Source organism: Tiliqua scincoides, chromosome 4 (genome assembly GCF_035046505.1).
Source record: "Tiliqua scincoides isolate rTilSci1 chromosome 4, rTilSci1.hap2, whole genome shotgun sequence".
Taxonomy (NCBI): domain Eukaryota; kingdom Metazoa; phylum Chordata; class Lepidosauria; order Squamata; family Scincidae; genus Tiliqua; species Tiliqua scincoides.
In genome coordinates, this window is record NC_089824.1 from 165515091 (window position 1) to 165533470 (window position 18380).

At 44.1% G+C, this 18380-nt stretch overlaps 1 protein-coding gene across 7 annotated transcripts in view; it reads right to left on the reverse strand.

Annotated features, from left to right (window-relative positions):
• Positions 1-18380, reverse strand: part of PTPRF (protein tyrosine phosphatase receptor type F) — a 182558-nt gene that overhangs the window by 77705 nt on the left and 86473 nt on the right. For all 7 annotated transcript variants that reach the window (XR_010794327.1, XM_066624235.1, XM_066624234.1 and 4 more), the window contains exons 4-7: positions 7006-7275; positions 4251-4832; positions 3608-3741; positions 1120-1264 (exon numbers count right to left, since the gene is read on the reverse strand). Coding sequence is in view for 6 of the 7 variants with exons in the window: in XM_066624235.1 (XP_066480332.1) it covers positions 1120-1264; positions 3608-3741; positions 4251-4832; positions 7006-7275 (1131 nt within the window). In the remaining variant the exon portion in view is untranslated. The remainder of the gene's footprint in view (positions 1-1119; positions 1265-3607; positions 3742-4250; positions 4833-7005; positions 7276-18380) is intronic.

An 18380-nucleotide genomic window follows, 5' to 3' on the forward strand; every position in this document is an offset into this window, starting at 1 on the left:
TCATTCCAGTCATGAGTGGAGCAGTTCTTCCCCACCCCGATTCATGCCAGGCACTCTCTGCTCCACACAGAGAGGACTGCTGTTGCCTCCTCCACTGAGTGTCCCACACAGTCACTAAATCCTTGACAGATGGCACAAACAGAAATGTCTTTCTTCCCCCCTTTAAAGCTCTTTGCATAAAAGCAAGCCCCAAAATCGTTAGTGAAAACAAGCTTATCTCAGAGCTCTTTGATAGCTTTAATCTGCTTATGTGCAGCACTTTGAGATGCCAATAAGGCTGCGGTGGTCTCCTATTCCAGCAGCACAAGGGCTGAGAAAAGAATGAAAGCAATCCAGCTTGGGTCACACCTCTTTATCTGGCCCTCTTGATCACTCAGTTGTTGCCAGGTGCAGCTTGCCCTGAGCATTCAAGTTCAGGGATCAGACACCACACAACAAGTTGTCCTCGTTCTTGTTCTCCATAAAGTTGTCCTCATTCTCCATAAAGTCAAGCACCCATATGAAAGACTACACCACTCAGTACACAATCCTTTTAAAAAGCTATTAATGACCCCATCTATTTTCCAAAATTGAGACGTGCCTCAAAGTTAATTCCTGCAACCTTGCAAACATCTGCATCATAGCAGCAATGCAATGTGTATGGCGCTCCTGTTGTACAGAGATGGCTGGATATGCCTTGGTCAGGAAGGCAGGGAAAAGGAATACTGTTGCTATATCTTGACAGGGATATGAGCACATGCAGAGCAGGGATGCGCATGCACAAGGTGCAGATATCAAAGGTTCAGTCTAAGCCTGCTCACAACTGAATGGTGGAGATGAGGTGGGGGCATGTGCCAGCAAACTCACAGAGGCACAGGGAATAAATTCCATCGGCTTCTCCCACCTACTCCCTTTTCCCCAGCACATCTGTGAGTCCACCTGTTGAAAGGGGAAAGCATGGTCTGAAGGACACAAGAACAAAACTTACCCTGTTCAAATTGCCGTGAATTAGAGCAATAGCTGGCCTGTTACTTCACATTTCTCCAGCTATTGGTTCCAACCTGCCCATTACCTCTCATATGAAAGTGCAAGAGGCTTTGTCCCTTGCTTGCTCTCTCACAGCTAAGCAGAGATACTCACTGGACTGTGCAGTTCGGGCTTCCAAAACTGGTGTGTAGACCCCTAGGCCTAGCTCAGAGCGGGCTCCAAGTTGGAACTTGTAGAGTGTGTCTGGCTTGAGCCCTTCAACTGCATATGAAGAGGTCTGGTCAAACTCCTCCTTATGCTAGAAAAGGAAAGAAACAAGTTTTCCTTTTGCAGTACTTGGATAGACATTAGGCAAGAGAATGGCTTTCGGCAGCGCTACTTCATCCCACTCCTTCAAGAGACCTGGGCCCTTGGCCATGAACGCCTACATACTGGTCATGTGAGTGACACTGCAGAAAGGTCACCAAATTCCCAGGTGCTAGAGCTGTAACTCTGTAGCCTACACTCTTTGCAGACTTTGAAAGACTGCACAGCCTCTAGACCAACCACTCTGTAACCAAAGTGCCAAGGAACTCACTGACCTATGCCTCTCTCTGAATCCTAGAAGAACTAGTAGTACAGGGCTGCAGTCAGCTTTGCTCCTTAGGTGGAGCACATTTCTAGATAGCGCCACAACTGGCCTGCTAACAAGGCACAGTGAGGTGTACTGACACAACGTTGTCTGCCTCTGTCACTTCACTCCATTTCTGCTGGCCACTTCCACTCTTACCTGGTAGAAGTGCCACTGCTTTGGGTTGCTTCTGCTCCTACCTCATTCCCTCACTTTTGAAAAGGCAGAGCAGAAAGTGGAAAGTTGTGTGGAACTTGAGGACTATAGTGGTTGGCTACACTGAAGATGTTGTAGCTCACCATTCTACTATTCTGTACCTTCTGCCTTTTCAAAAGCTAGGGAATGGAAGAGGAACAGGTCTTTCCCAGGTAAGAGAAGGGAAAGGGGGTGTACAACACCAACAGGAAGGGTGGCTAGAGGCATGGTTCACATGTCACGGGGTAAAGGAAAAAGAGTGACTTGCAACACACTCTGCAGACTAAATGGGAAAAGCATATGGCATGCTCAATGTGCTGCACAGGAGACAAGGGAAGCTTGGGCTGGTCAGGGTGGCATTTCAAATACATGAAGGGAAATTATTATTTCTTCAAAACCAACTAAACCTGCATAATGGACTTTGTTCCTAAAACAAGCTCCCACTCTTTAAATATAGGCTGTCAAGACAAAAATTAAAAGCTGATTTCCCAAAAAATCCTAGGTGGGGTGAAGCAGTGCTCTAGGTGTGGCAGCGTACACACTGGCTCCACCCTGGTTGCAGACCTGTAATAACAACCATGACATCCTTTAACACACTAATGGAGAATTGTCTGGAAGGGTCCCCAAGATCTTAAAAATCCACCTTTGTGAACTAGCTTTCTGCATGAACTTGTTACTATTGTGAGGTATGTGCTGTTTTGAGCAGCGTCCACAATGTGGAACTGTTAATAAAGCAAGCATTACGTTAGAAAATGGACTCATATCTGTACTCATAACCCCTTTTTGTATTTGGCCTTGTACTGTCTTACTATATCCAGATGCATTATCCAGATTGATCTAGAATTCAATATGGAATGTTCCAGTTTTGGACATGTACGCTATGAGTCTATGAAATTGCAGAAAAGTCACAGAATTTGATAGTGATCACAGCATACAGAGAATCTCTTTTTTTAAAGCAAGTTTTTCCATTCTTAGGGCTCTAAAGAAAGGCCTTAAATCATGATGGCAATGCCTCATATGTGAGAGTGAAATATCAGAGGCAGAGGGGAACTCACCAGGATTCCTAGTGGTCAGGGCAGTGGGGTTTCTGCACCCAGAACAGTTCACTGGTCCTCCCCGAAAGAAGAATGAACACAGTGCACATTCTTTCTTATTGTATGCATTCAAAACAGTTGAAGAATCCATAGTTTCCTGGCATAGAATTTGGGTGGCCTTGGTGAAGGATTCCAATTTTTAAAGGAGGAAAAAAGAACAGAGTACACCTAGCCCTAGTTTTAAGTCATGCCATGTAACCTCTGAAGTTGTTATTTCAGGAAGATAATTTCAGAGTGAAATGAAACTGCAGTCATGCTGAAAGAAATAGCATTTCCTAGACACTGCAATCCTTTGATGAATGAAGGATATGTTAATATAAATGCTTGTGTAAGTGCACAGAAACAAGCTGTGTGACTGGCCTTCAGTTTGGCATCATGAACTAATGGGTTGAGGGCTACCCACTAGACAGGCAATCTCTGAGACCTGATCCAAATATCTGTGCAGTTGTCATAGATCCATGTGACTGCAGGTGCTTTTGAACCTGCTTCCCAAAGGGTAGCCTATGCTAGAGCTGGTGGTCTCACAGGGTGATGCAGCTCTGATACAGGTATACAAAGGATGCACATGAGGTCGTAACACAGGTGCATGGAATCCTGTTTAGGGAGAAGCCATTTTCATTCGTAATCAATTAGTTATGCAAGAATATTTTAACTGAGCTCAAGTTTAATAGCTAGGTAGCATCAAAAGATGCATTCCAGATCCATAAACAGCCATGATACAATGAGTCATGGTGTTTCTCACCTGGATCCCATCCTTTTCTTCCCAGTACACCAGCTCATACTTGGTGATGCGCTCCTGGGATGCTGGCAGCCATGTCAGCATAATCCGTGTGTCAGACTCTGCCTCGGCCTGGAAGTCAGCCGGCTGGGATGGAACTGGGGACCATTAAAACAAGAATCAGCAGTATAGAGGGAACCACTCAACAGCTCTGCCATAAACTCTGTTCAACCCATTCTTTTTGTTCTAAGCTCTAGGTTCCAGCAAAGACACTTCTTTCTCAGACTAGTGATTAACTCAAGCATGTATATCTAAGCTTAAGTCACTATGCTCACTAGCTCACTATGCAATAAAAGGCACATGTATATTTTCGTCTACAATGTTGATAAAATACTATCTATAACCTGAGTAATGGTAAGTTGCCCTTCAATCCTTGGTGAGTTTTATTTATTTATTTACAAATTTATATCCCAATTTATCTCCCACGTGGGCATTCAAAGCGGCTAAATAGCCCATCAATTCTGACTAAGTGCAAAGTTAATAATTCCCTACAGTCAACGTGGCCGATATCTATATCATACATTCAACAAGGCTCGGAAGATTATTGGTTTCTGAAAATAATAGCCCAGACATGAAACAGTGCTCACCCACAACGTATCATACATACCACCTTGCTGGGTCTTGACCTGGATGACATCAGAAGGGGGCCCATCCCCTACTGAGGTGAAAGCCAAGACACGGATACTATAGGTTGTCCCTGTTATCAAGTTGCCCACAGTGGTAAGGTGACTGTCATCAGTGTTGTGTTTCTGCCACATGCTGAGTTGTAGGTGGGGGTCAATGGTGTAGTACACCCGGTAGCCTCGAATCAGGCCATTGGGCTCTTCAGGTTGTTCCCACTGAACCAGCATGGTGCTGGCGCTTAGCATCCGCGCCTGCACTTTGAGGGGTGGACTTGATGGGGCTTGCTCTCCAGTTCGTGCCTCAACCAGCTCACTAGGGGGACTCCTGCCAATGTTATTGACAGCAATGATACGGAATTCATATTCTGAGAAGGGGCTCAGACCACCAATGCTGTAGCGGGTAGTTGCCACGCCATCCACTTCCTGGAAAGTGCTCTCCCACCACTTGGGCTTGTATTGGATGACATAGTAAGAGATAGGGTCAGCATTTCCGGAGTCCCAAGTGAGAGTCACACTTGTGGCTGTTGTTTCTGTCACTAATGGCTCGATTGGCGGCTTTGGCAGGGCTGAAATCAGAAAACATGCTGTCAATCATCTGATTAGTGTAAATGCCGCAATGTGCAAAGACATAGAGAATGTTCCAACTTCCAGTTGCCTTCTCCTTTAAAGGCAGAAATCATTTCCTATTTGAGAAAGTACATTTTTATATTATGTATTACCATATATTGCTTGAAGTGCTTCTTAATGGAAGTGAAAACACAGCAATCATGTTATTAGATGCGCTCAAAGCACTTGCTGGCAGCAGGCTAAATAAAGGCAATTAAATAAAGATCCAAAGCACATTTTCCAAAGGAAAAGGGTTCTTGAGCTGGGTGCACTTCAGGAAGCCTGAATCCAGTCCAACTTAAGGAGCACCTAAAGGGCAACAGATGGAAGAGCAACAAGATCATGGGCTGGAGGAACTTGAGGCAAGTGCTTTATAGCAGCTGGATGTTAAGGGGTCCTGGGCAGTATATGGAGACACAATGTAAACTGAAGCATTATTCATTGGGACGTTCATATTGCTTGGGATTTCTCAAATGAGTTAATCAACAGCAAAACCAAAGCTAAAGGGTAAAGCAAAGCTGTACCCTAGCACTGTTCCTCACATCTGTCACATGTACAGATAAAAGCATATGTGACCAGCTCTGTATTTGACTAAACTGAGATTCATCTATGCCAGTGGTTCCCTAACTTTTTAGCACCGGGATCCACTTCTTAAAACAACACTCTACGGGAACCCACCAAGCTTCACAAGATTAAAAAAAAGTTTACCAGGAGATCAAACCTCTGTTTTTAACCTTTTTACTATGGTGGAGAGGGACCACCTTCTGGAGTATTTGTTGAACTCCCTGTTTATTGAATCAGGAACATTCTGGTGGCTTTGCATTCTCCTTTGCTTGACCTTCAATAAGAGCTAAGGCATGGTTGCCTACTTACAAGTAAACACATACGTGCAACTGAGTTTCGCTTTCCATAGAGCTTGATACATTTTTCTTTTTAGCTTTGCAACTCACCAAAAATCGGATTGCAATCCAGTTTGAGAACCACTGCTCTATGCATTGTATGCATAAGTAGCTTTTAAGGTGAGCACCAGGAAAACACTTATGACACTTATATTAAAGCAATATACTCTTTTTTCTCCCAAGGAGAAAGATTCCCTGACTCCCATACTGATCATCCTCTATGGCAGGATTAAAGTAAATAATCACATTAGGTAAGAGAACGTTTAGCAAAGCAATAAAACTGAAAGGTTTAGTCAAGCGGGCTGGCATAGATATGGTGTCCTGGATACCATTATATACTATCCAGATAAAGAATAGAAGAAATTAGTGGAGGGGTAAGTGCTGAAAACATCCTCTCAACTTGTCTGCTTATGACCTGCTCTATAACTCTGAAGTTTGGCCATTCCATTTATGTTCAATAAGAGGATATGAAAAGCACTATATGAGAAAACAAGTGAGGAGTGTCTGGGAGATGAAAGCAGATAAAACTAGAAAGAGAAAAGACTCGTGGATGAGTCTTAAAAGGCTTTAGTGAATAGTATCTGGGACAGAAGTTGAGAAATGTGCATCAATGCCACACTGCTGCTTGTCTGGTCTCAGACGAAGGTATGAATATGATCCAGGAAGGGGCTTGTGAAAAGAGACTTGTTTATATCTCTATCACAGCCAGATTTGCTTCTCATATTGGGAATCTATGGACTAGCGAAAAGCACACCTTAGGTAGGGGCAGGAGAGAGAACTTTGCCCTTCTTAGCCATTAATATGTAGTCATAACTGCAGTTTGTACTTGCAGTCATCAGGAGAGTTAAGGGTTACCACCATCTTTCAACTGTTTCGAGATCCTTCTCTGCTCCTTCAAAATTTCCAAGAACAAAAGTGCACTTCAGAACTATGTCTGTACCCATTCCAGCCTATGACTTCCTACATTAGGGAAAATGTCCAGCCCCATAGCACAGACAGTGGAATTTCTAAACTATAAGAGCTAGCTGCTGTTCGGGATCCATTCCCAACCTGAGTCTAGTTAATTCTGACCAGAAGAGGCAGGGAGATGGAGCTAAACAGCATGTATCTGGCTTAAGAATCCTTCCTGTTCCATTCAAAATTTATGTCACCATGAAAATTATGATTACAACTATATCTCATGCTGCTACCTGGCACTAAGGATGGATACAAGTTACCATGGAGAGTAACTTACCTTTGACAGTTATCTGTGCCGTTGCATGGATTACGCCAAGTGAGGACATGGCTTCACAGGTGTAGTTGGCTGAATGTGTGATATTGATTAGCTCCAGGACATTCCTGCCCATTGGCATGTCATCTTCTTTCGTCAATTCCACCTCTCCAACAATCCACTTCACATAGGGCATTGGGGACCCCACTGCTACACATGTAAGGTTCACACTCCCTCCAGGCATCACCTCATGGTTGCTTGGTGGGATTGAAAATCGAGGTGACACTCGCCGAACTGAAACAAGGAACAGACAGCTAGTAGGTTCACAGCCTATGTCATTGGTATTCACTTGCTTTACACCTTAGGGGAATGGGAGGAGGGTACACATTTGTTCTAAGAGGTAGTAAATTAATTCAGAAAACAGGAACTTCGTGCAAGAGCTGTTCACTGCTCTGCCAAGTTACATGCTCATAGCTCTCCTTTTTGAGCCACTGGTCTTTTTGTTAAGAGTTCAACACTCTACAGGACTGGCGCCATTATCTTCCTTTCAACTAAGATTACTTAACCCACAATATTGATATTAAATGTATCCCTGGCTTCAAGTGCATCCTACTAATTAAAAAAATATGTTCCCTCTCCATTCATAGGGTGCACTGAACCTTTGCAAAATGGAATTACCTGCTCAACTGGATAGCTTTAAAACAAAGCAACCTACAGGCCACATCTATATTGCAGGGACAACTACATGGTTTTATTTTTAAATTATTCTGTATAATACCACTAGCTAAAGTAGCATTCCTTTGACACAGTGGTAAGCCTGGGCCATCTCAGAGCCTGATCAGATCACTTTGCTAGGTAGTAGAGAGTTCATCTTAATGGACAGGAGATCAGATCCAAGCTGACAGCAGAGGCTCTGGGTGATGAGGTTTTCCCCACCATTGGGAATGCACTCCAGGAGACAGATCACTCCTTATTTCAGCACATAGCATCTCTTCATGTCAAACTCATCACCGGGTTTGTTTGTAGGCAAACCCGCAGGTCTGCTAAAGCTCTCTGGCTGTTGGCTGTACAGTCAGGAAAAAGACACAGAAAAATGAGGTCCCTTCTGTAAGGCTGGTGTTATGGGCAACTTAAGCAGGAATAGAGAAACATAACTAAACACAGAAAATGTTGTCTCCTCTGGGCAAACTATTTCAGGTTTTACTTTAAAAAGGAGAAAAGGCTGCAATATGTCTGTTTGGGAAATCCTGATTCTTTGGAGTGGAGATGTCAGTGCATGTTTGTGGAGGGTGTACTAGCTTTGTGGGGAGCCTTCTCCTCCTCCTTCACAGCCTCTCCAATTGACAGAGTCAGGGTTGGCAGAGTAGTGAAGAGCTGCAGTGCAAAGAGGAAGGGTCAACTTAAAAGCAGTGGGGTGGACTATTTGTTAGAAAAAGGGGAGAGACTTGCTCAGGGGCTGGAGCCCGCTGGGAATGCCTCATGCTGGGCTTCCTCCTGTGCCATCTCCAGCACCACAAAATCTTGTTAGAAAAGGGACAGCTGCTGACAGATGGGCTGACATGACTCAGCTCAGCCTGACAGGCTGACACTTCCCCTAATCAAATTTCGCTTGAGCTCTCTTTGATGATTCATTCCCAAACCAGCAGACTTGCAGAAATAGACTGAACACAGAAGCTCCCTCACTAGCATGTACAACAGAATGAGGGTTTGGGGATAAATTAGACAACACTGTCAACAGTGTGCATTTGCTACACACCAGCTCAGGGCTCATTAGCTCCTTACCAGCTGGGGGGAATGATAACGTGTGTGTTTTCAAACATCTAAATCTACAGTCTAGCGAGTTGCTTCTTTTAATCAATTATTCAATTTCAAATCAATAAGTACATGCATGATCACCAGTGAGAGGCTTGTTACCTGACTGACAGGGGAGTGTTCCCCAAACAAGACAGAAATTAAAGCAAACCAGCGCTCTACACAATTATGAGAATACCCAGGTACTTGATGGACATGGCAATGGGTCAACATGATGGGGTGGTTGTCCAACGCATCCTGGTTCTGGTCAGCAAGAGGCAGGATTCATTTCCGCCCCACAATGAACATGATATTGAGCCAGTACAGGAAGAGATTATTTGTATGTTGGATCTCAATCCAGGGACCAATTTCCCACCCGCTCACCAACTAAATTGGTCTCAAAGAAAAGCAAGCTTGTGGAGTAATGCTACAGGCCTGTACATGGCAATCATTCACTGACTTGACATGCACCAGACAGGAAAAAGGCCAGGAATGGGAAATAAACAGCTGCACAATCCAAAGGAAAATCTGAGTGGGAGGGGTAGAAATGCACAGAAAAAGCAAGCACTGGACACAGGAATTAGACTAGGAAGAATACATGCAGAAGGGGCAAAAGAAATCAATAGCATGCAGAAACTGCTTTTGCCACCCACTCCAGTGAAAACTGGACAAGATAGCTCCCACAGCAACCTCTCAGGTACTCAAGCCACCCTCAGGTGCAAGCACCCAAGCAACCCTCATATGCATGCACAAGCAACACTTAGAATTAGAGGAAGTCTCCACTGGAACAGAGCTCTCTGACACATCCCTCAGTCCCCAGATCAGTCCCCAGTCATCTCCTTTGTGGCAGTAAAAGAACCTGTCAGGCCCATGCTTGGGAAGAAAGAACATAGCTTGTGAATCTGCCGATAAGCACTTTCGTTTATTCAACAAAGTGCTATCGAGAAAACCTCCTGCCCTTTTCGAAAGCTGCTGTTTACTATTCTAGTGGCAGAAGAAGAGAAAAGGTTACTTGACAATGTATCAGAGATAGATCCCTTCTAGCCCAGCCACAGGATGAATGGAATGAATCCCTCCCTCCAATTCCTGCACAAAATCAAAGACATTTAAAGAAAAGACATAGGAGCAGCCAGTACCCCAAGGATAGTTACTCAACGATAGCATCTGGGGGCAGAAAAAGAACACTCTGGATTCCGAAAGACAATTCAGCCAAATGCCAATCTTATGACTTAGCATAGATATGCATCTCTCTAAGGCCAGTACACACACACAAAGCTGACAGACCCCTTCTCCTCCCATGACACCCTGATGTTGCAGCAACAGCTCCAGATCAATGACAGGGCACAATGGTGAAGGAATGAGGTTTCCCTAATTCTTATTTTCAATTCCAATGTTTTCAAGTTGTTCATTCTCTAGAGATGCTTGCTTTTTCCCTGCCATGGGGCTGCCTACTCATGATCAAGGCAAAAGACTGTCCTCCAACCACTCTGGGGCAAAACATTGCCTAGTACAAGCAACAGAGAGTGTTACTCTTACCTAGAAGTTCAGTGGAGAGGCTAGTACACCTCAAGGCTTGGTAACTTGCCTTGTACACAATAGATCATATGTTGACCAGAAAGGCAAACAGGAGCTTCCCCCACTGCAGAGGGAAGGAAAGACTGCTAGCTGCAGGGTATTAGTTGATCTCAGATTTTGCCTCTTCCCTAACATCAGTTTGGTGGTTTATTTCTGACAGATTCTTCCCGTCTGGTTCAATGTACTCAGCAGAAGTGCAGCAAATCAAACTGTACCTCTCATTACATGGAGTGAAGGAACAGGGGCAGCGTGATCAATGGAGGTTCAGATGTATGACTTATTAAATGGGGCAGGGAGGCAGCCTCTCTTTCATTCTTCTTACCCATACCATGAGGTCTTAAAAAGTCAATAGAAGCGGGAAGGATGGGCTCAGAGGTGCTGATGTCAATCCAGACTGAGTTACCATCTAGCAAAAGTGCCTAAGAAGGTTATAAACAAAGTGGCTTCCAGTCCAACATGAGCATATCATTCCAGGGTAATTGACAGCTTCTTAGTTTGTTGAGTCCAATGGGATACAGAGCAGGGCTGTCAATCAGCATTAGAAGATTGTGGCAGAACTGTTAAGAGTAGTTTACACAGCCTCTACACATATGTAGCTCTGACTTCCACCAGGCTACAATCTCTCCTCCACGGCAGAAGAATCCATTAATAATTTAAGGCAGTTATACTCCTGCCAACTGCAGGAATCTGCAGACATCCGCTTCTAATTTACAAAGCAAATCACAGGGGCCAAGTTGGCCCAGATGCCTCCCAAACATGACCAACATTATTTATTCTAACAAGGTCTCCCTTTAACCACACTTTTTCTAAACAGAAATTGCCAGAGTTTTTATTAGGGGGAAGGTAAACTCTTTTTAGATACTAATTGGGAAGTTCTGCAAGAAGCACAAGGGAGAAAGCTATTGTACATGTGTATGAGCAACCATGTCCAAGGTTTATTTCATCCAGCAGGTGATCAAATGCAAGAGTCAGTGTCATCCATCCCAGGACATCACACACACATGGTTTCAAAAGATAAACAATCCAACAAGCTCCCCCACTGAAGTAAGCATGCAAAGTGGGTAATAATTTGGCACTGAAAGTGGAAAGTGACACAGCAAACCCTGAACCATCTCACAGCAGTGGAGGATGGAAGAACATACCAGCAGAGACCAGCTCTACATTCTAGTGGAAATCAGGGAAGAAGCAGGCAATACCGCAAAGGGAGGTGGAGAGGTGTTAATAATTTAGCATGCATTATCGTGCGCCTTCCCTGCATCCAGAGCAAATGAGCATGGATCAATCACCCCGATTCTCTCATACAGAGTAGCTGCTTCTCAGGTTTCATCAAACAGTGAGGTCATCTCACTCAGAGTCCCCCTCCTCCACTTTTCTGCTTCCATCTTGGGAAACACCAGACCCTAAGGCAATTGCTCAAAGGTGGGGAGTTATAACAACTAGTAACTGACTGCAGCAAAGCTAAGAGAAGTGGAGCCACTTTAGAAGATAGAGTGGCAAATTCAGATTGAAAGCAAAGGCCTTTAGGAAGCCAGTGCTCATCCAAAACAAAAATGTGAATTTAGATGACCAATTTTCCTACTACATGGCTTCATACTTTTTTTCAATTACTGGACAGTGGAATTCATGTTTTATTATTTTAAAGGACCCAACAAACAATGGGTGCCAATGCCACCTATTTACTTCCAGGCTATATCTCTAACTTCCAGAGGTTCAGCTTGTCTCATAGCCCCCATATCCCTTTTGTCCCATGTCTAGCAGGTATTGCATCTATCTGCCTCGTGCTTAGAGCTCCCAAACTTTGTTAAACATTATTTTGCAGAACTATTGATGGTTGGTTAGAACCCACAATTGTGAGACAAAGGGCTCAAAACTAACCAACTTTCTAGCACTGACATAGCTGTGGCAATGTGGTATGCACTACATCCTGCAGTGGGGAGGCAGTCAAGGGGGCCTCTTCAAGGTAAGGGCATGTTTGTTACTTTACCTTGGGGCTGCACTGCGGCTAGGTCAGTGCTGGAAAGTTGGTTAGGATTGTGCCCCAACCTGGCTTTCTGCCTTTTTAGTTGTGACAAAGTGCCAGGACTACCCTCAACAGCACAGAAACAAAAACAAAGTAGTGATAATCAAGAAAGAAATCTCATGTGCTTTATAAACATCTGAAATAAGACCGCAACACAATTTGATCTTCAGGAGGAAATTTGCTTTTTTCCTACAGTTAACTATTTTTCAAGACTCTCATCCCAACTGTCCTCTACACCAATTTGTCCATAAAAGGTATGAATTAGACTCTACCACTCTATCCTCATAAGCCCAAGACCTGCAATTCTCTGCAGTCGTGTCAGTTTACACCAGTGCTTCCCAAACTTTTTCAAATGGCAGCTCTCTTAATCTACAGCAGTGATTTTCAATCTTTTTCATCTCACGGCACACTGACAAGGCACTAAAATGGTCAAGGCACACCACCAGGTTTTTGACAATTGACAAAGCACACCAAGCTGCTAGTGGGGGCTCACATCTCCCATTGGCCCTATTAATAAATGACCTTCCCCCAAATTCCTGTGGCACACCTGTGGACCACTTGTGGCACACCAGTGTGCCATGGCATAGTGGTTGAAAACGGCTGATCTACAGGGTCATTGGTCAGGGCTCCCCATTAGGGCTACAATCCTATATATTGTATAGGACAGTGGGTTTTTTACAAGGATTCCATGGCTCCCTTGGTTGGTTTCCGCAGCTCCTTAGGGAGCCATGGCTCACAGTTTGGGAACCACTGGTTTACACATTTGATTTTGGCTTTGGAGAAAGGCTGAACTAAAGCTCTGTGTTGGGATGCTCGCTACTCCCCCCCCCCGTATCACCCAGTGTCCTCTGTTCACATCATCTTCTGAAAGGGGGAGAAGGCCCAGAGTGGAAACATTATCAGTCAGATCTCGGTAGCTCCTCTATCTTTTTCTCCTCCTTGTCACTGTCATTTCAAACAAAATATCCTGATGGAAAGGTGGCTCCAGGAGCCTCACAATCTATTGACAGAATCGCCAGCAGGATGAAAAAGATTGGAAAGAGGAAAAAATGCATTAGGGTCTAATCTTCTGCTCAAACAATGCTGCAGCATTTATGTTCCTAATGCATCTGAGTGCTGACATTTTATAGACAATTTTCAAAACAGGGCCTTGCCATTTTTGGATTATATTTCTGCTATAACTTTTAGGGCTAATTATTTGTGCTGACAACCCCATATAAAAGAAGATCTATCATTACAGTGGTCCAGTGCCAAAGACCCATCACAGTTTGGCCTGGTGACATGCTAATAGCAAAGCAAGAGAGAAGCAGACTATGCTGCTTTGAAATTTGCATTCATTCACTGCTGAAAATAACACAGCATTAAGGAGGGGACAGAGAGAAAAGAGCTGCTGTATCAAGATAAAATAACTCTTTAATAAATAACCTGGTAGCAATTGTGGAGCAATAATTAAATGCATGGGTAAACAGTACATAGTTGTAAGTAAAGCTGGAAAAAATCTTAAAATGTAATTATCAGTGCCAAACAAATTATAAGCCCTGGAAAAGTCCCACTGGAATATTTAGTACCTAATGTGTGTCTTCCCATTAAGCACTTCTGCTTGGGGCATTTTCAGAAAGCCAGGGCACAAGCAATTGTAATTCTTGCTTGGTCAAGGGGTGCTTTGCATATGGCACTTTTCCTACAAGAATTTTGTAAATCATGTACATTTGTGAACATCTTCATGTATGAAGTGCTTCTGTTTTACAATGTACAAGCTGAGTCTTGATATTCATGAGGGTTCCGTTCCCAGAACTCACAGGGATGGCAAAAATTGCATTAAAGCAAATCCAATTAGAAAACAATGCCCTTTAGCTTAGTGATTTAAAAATAACCTTACTGATCTTTGTAATGCATCAAGCTGACAATCTCTCGACAATCTCTCTCCAGGCACTTCGAAAGGTTTCACTCAACAATTCCTCCCTTAACCAGGAGCTGCAGTGGGGGGGAGGGGGTGGGGGGAATGGTGATAATCACTGCCATTTAGCATTCTTGCATTCCCCCCATGCTCAGGGGGAAGGGAGGGGTCACTTGCCTCTGAGTGAAGCTGTTCTAAGTGCCTGGAGAGAGAATGATTGATGGATTGTCAGCTGGATGTCCTCGCTCGCATTAAAAAAGCCTAATGTTAAAGGACTGTTTTCCTTCAATTTAAAGGGCCCTTCTCATCGTGTTGAGATATAACCACAGGTGAAAAATCCATGGATAATTAGGTTATACCTGCATACACATATTTGGAAGTCAGTGGGTTCAGAACATGTACACTGAACAAAATAAGATACCCATGCTATTTTCAAATGTGAACATTTGCTTCTAAATGCACTTAGGAACAATACAGTACCATGCATGAAGTTGCCTTAAGTGTCCATCTGTCAGGTGTGAGTGCCTGACTGGTAGAAGGGATTGAATTTCTTCATTTTCTTTGACCTTGCACTGCAGAGTTTTTGTCACAGAGAATCTATTCAGCTTTGGGATTTTTACTATTGCTCAGCTTCCATTCCTGTCAGGATCATATAGAATGTTGCCCTCAACAAGAAAACTTTTTCACCCCATTGCTGACAAAGGGATGCATATTCAGAGAAGGATAATGAGAACAAAATCTACAGCTCTGGGACAACAGCAGTAACAGCTCATTAAACATGCTCTAATTACTATCCTAATGAAGTCCTCTTAGTATGGCTATCTAGTGGCTTGAAGAGTCTCCCTTTAAGGGCATGTCCAAACATCCATTGTATGCCTGGGCAATTGAGTGCTGTTGCATTCAACCAAGAGTGTAGGAAAGCACAGGTATCTTGAAAAAGCAGGCATTTCAACATGTAGATTCCAATCACTACTCTTGGCATACAAAATACATCCTCCACTAGTTCTATGATCAGTCCAGATGCTCAGGGACAGGTGTGGGGCCAATGTGGAATCAAACAGTGGGTTGTGAAGTGTAGGTATTGGATGTACATTGGTCTCCTTTCAAAACCACTCAGCAGGTATGGCCTACCTCCCAAAATTCTATTCTCTGATAAATGAAACTTCCATGGGCATATAAAGTCAAAGGTTTTGTTTTCCCCTAGAAAGGCTCCTTCGACAGGTGGGAAAAGCTATCATCAGGTTTGGAAATTAGTCCAGAATATAACATTGCCAAGTCCAGTGAGCAGTTTTCTTTTGTTGCAATAGCTACTTGGGCCCTCTACCAGTTTTGATACTCATTACTCACCTTTTACCTAATACCTTAGTGCAGTACAGCAACATGAATAAAAGAAAGAAAGGTAGGGCAGTGACACATCTTCCTTTTTCAGTACACCTATTGTTATTGCGGAGTCATTGGATCAGGTAAGCCTGATGTCTAGGTTTTAGAGTTGCAGGATATGCTCCTGAAAAGAAAATGGCTCAGCAAGAGGAAAGTCTACTTCTTCAGTTATATCAGTAGTAGTTTGCTTGAATCATAAGCCCAGCATATCAAGGTTCAGTGTTCAAGTAGAAGTCATTTGTTTCTTCCCAGGTACCCACAATGCCCTCTTCCCCCTCCCCCCAGCATCCACTGCCTGCCTCAACACTGCTCTCTCTCTCCAATTTCCAGATACCCACAATTCCCTCTCTAAGATCTTCAAGATCCTCCTCAAGATCTTCAAGATCTATGCACTGCTGAAACAGAGACGCCTGCGTTGGCTGGGTCATGTCGTGAGAATGGATGATGGCCGGATCCCAAAGGATCTCCTCTATGGAGAACTCGTGCAAGGAAAGCACCCTAAAGGTAGACCACAGCTGCGATACAAGGATATCTGCAAGAGGGATCTGAAGGCCTTAGGAGTGGACCTCACCAAGTGGGAAACCCTGGCCTCTGAGCGGCCCGCTTGGAGGCAGGCCATGCAGCATGGCCTTTCCCAGTTTGAAGAGACACTTGGCCAACAGTCTGAGGCAAAGAGGCAAAGAAGGAAGGCCCATAGCCAGGGAAACAGACCAGGGACAGACTGCACTTGCTCCCAGTGTGGAAGGGATTGTCACTCCCAAATCAGCCTTTTCAGCCACACTAGATGCTGTTCCAGAACCACCATTCAGAGCGCGATACCATAGTCTTTCGAGACTGAAGGTTGCCAACACTGCATTTGTTTTTCACATAACTATTCAAGGGTTTAAGAAAGCAGCTATATTATCTGTATTCGTTTCTTCTACCCCTTCTATTCTATTTCAAGCAGCTCACACTGTGAGAGAGGGGGATTCATCTCGATCTAAGCATCAAATCAGTACTTTGGATCCCTTAATAGAAAGAGAAGATCACACAGAATGATGTTGAAAGTTGAAGTTACAGGTTAGGGCAGAATCCCCTCTGTTACCTACTTCCTCAGAACATGCACCCCATCGCTGCCTCGAAACAAAGAAACCATTGGGATGGGCTGCATGCAAGGAAGGGTCTGCGCGTTTTAAACATCAAGCGACAAAGGCATGCAAGCAGTGTGGTCAATGCTGTCAGCAAGGTCATAGCAAATAAGGAGCAGATTCTATCAGGCCTGTTGTGGCAGTGCCTGGCAGGGAGCCAGGAGCCATCAGACCCTCCCCTTGCAGGGCTGGCTCTCCATCCATCCCCTACTGGAAAAGTCCCATCGGTGGTGGCATACTGTAGATGGATAAGAAGTGAAAAGGACCAACCTTCTCGCTGATCTGAGAGATGAAAGTTTGTTTTGTTTGATGACAGAGTGCGATGAAGATGAGAAGGGAATAAAAAAAGACAAGGAAAAACACAGAGAGTAAAAACAGGCCAAGCTGCATGTGTCTGCACAGCACTGAAACAACAAGACAAGATGGCAGAGACTGGCCAGGACTACCCACTGTGCAAGCATACACATGTACACACACACAGGCACGCACACAATCTTGCCATCCCTGTCATAGAATAGTGGATCTGGCTCTCTTCCTGATCCAGGTACACATCACCCAGTCTTCAGTGTTAGGGGCCATATGTCCCAGACACACCAAAGGCTGAAGTTGGGCAGTTACATTTCTGGTCAAGAATGGTCAAGGACAGATGTGCACACATGTACATACCCACCAAATTTCAGACATCACAGGACGTCAAGCTCCGTTCTAAATGTAGAGCTGGCAGCAGAGACACTTTAATTCCACTTATCAAACACATGGCTCAACACACACCCACACAAGCACACCCCATCACTTCGCAACACAGAGAAAGGAATCTTGGTGAACCATGGAATTCTTCTAGCATGAAGAGCCTCTTGCTCTCTCCTTCCAAATAGAACTAAAGGCCGCAGAGAAATATTAGCACAGTGTGACTGACTGCTGTGCCAGGCTCCCTGATGCACTGAACTGGGAAGGAAAGGTAGGCGGAAGTCAAAGCAATAGTCACCCCAAAGGAGCAGAGCAATCCGGTACATTCTCTGTTTTTTGTTCCTGCAGGAGAGACAGTGAGAGATTAGTTGTGCTTCCCTGAAGGGTATGGAAGATCTCATTTCCTTTGCAGGAACGACCTTACAGCAGCTAGATATTTGTGGTGCATCACCTGAAATTGAACCTTTGCTGAGAGAAGTCAGAGTGCTTTGGTGGTTAGAAACTGCTTATGAGTTACATGTTAAAAGGTAGGGGAAAGAGGGGGAAAAACCTGCCTGTCAGCAGAACACACCATAAATTAAAAACCCTTAATGGGACAATATACCAAGGATGGTACCATCGTAACTCATTGGCAAGTATTAGAGTGAATTCAATTTCAACTAGATTTGCTGATGTGCAGTTAAGTTACCTATTTGCTCTTGAGAAAGACTGCACTATACAGTACCACAGAACCTAAACAATAGTGCATAGTACACGCTCTGCACTGATACCACCCTGATTCAGGAGAGCAGGTTTTTACTCCTTCCCTAGCTTATATATATGCTTATATATATATGGGGGTTATATGCTCAACCGCGAAACAGCCAGCAACTGTACTCTTACAACAGGCATTAAGAACACTAGAAAGACAGTTTGGTTCTGC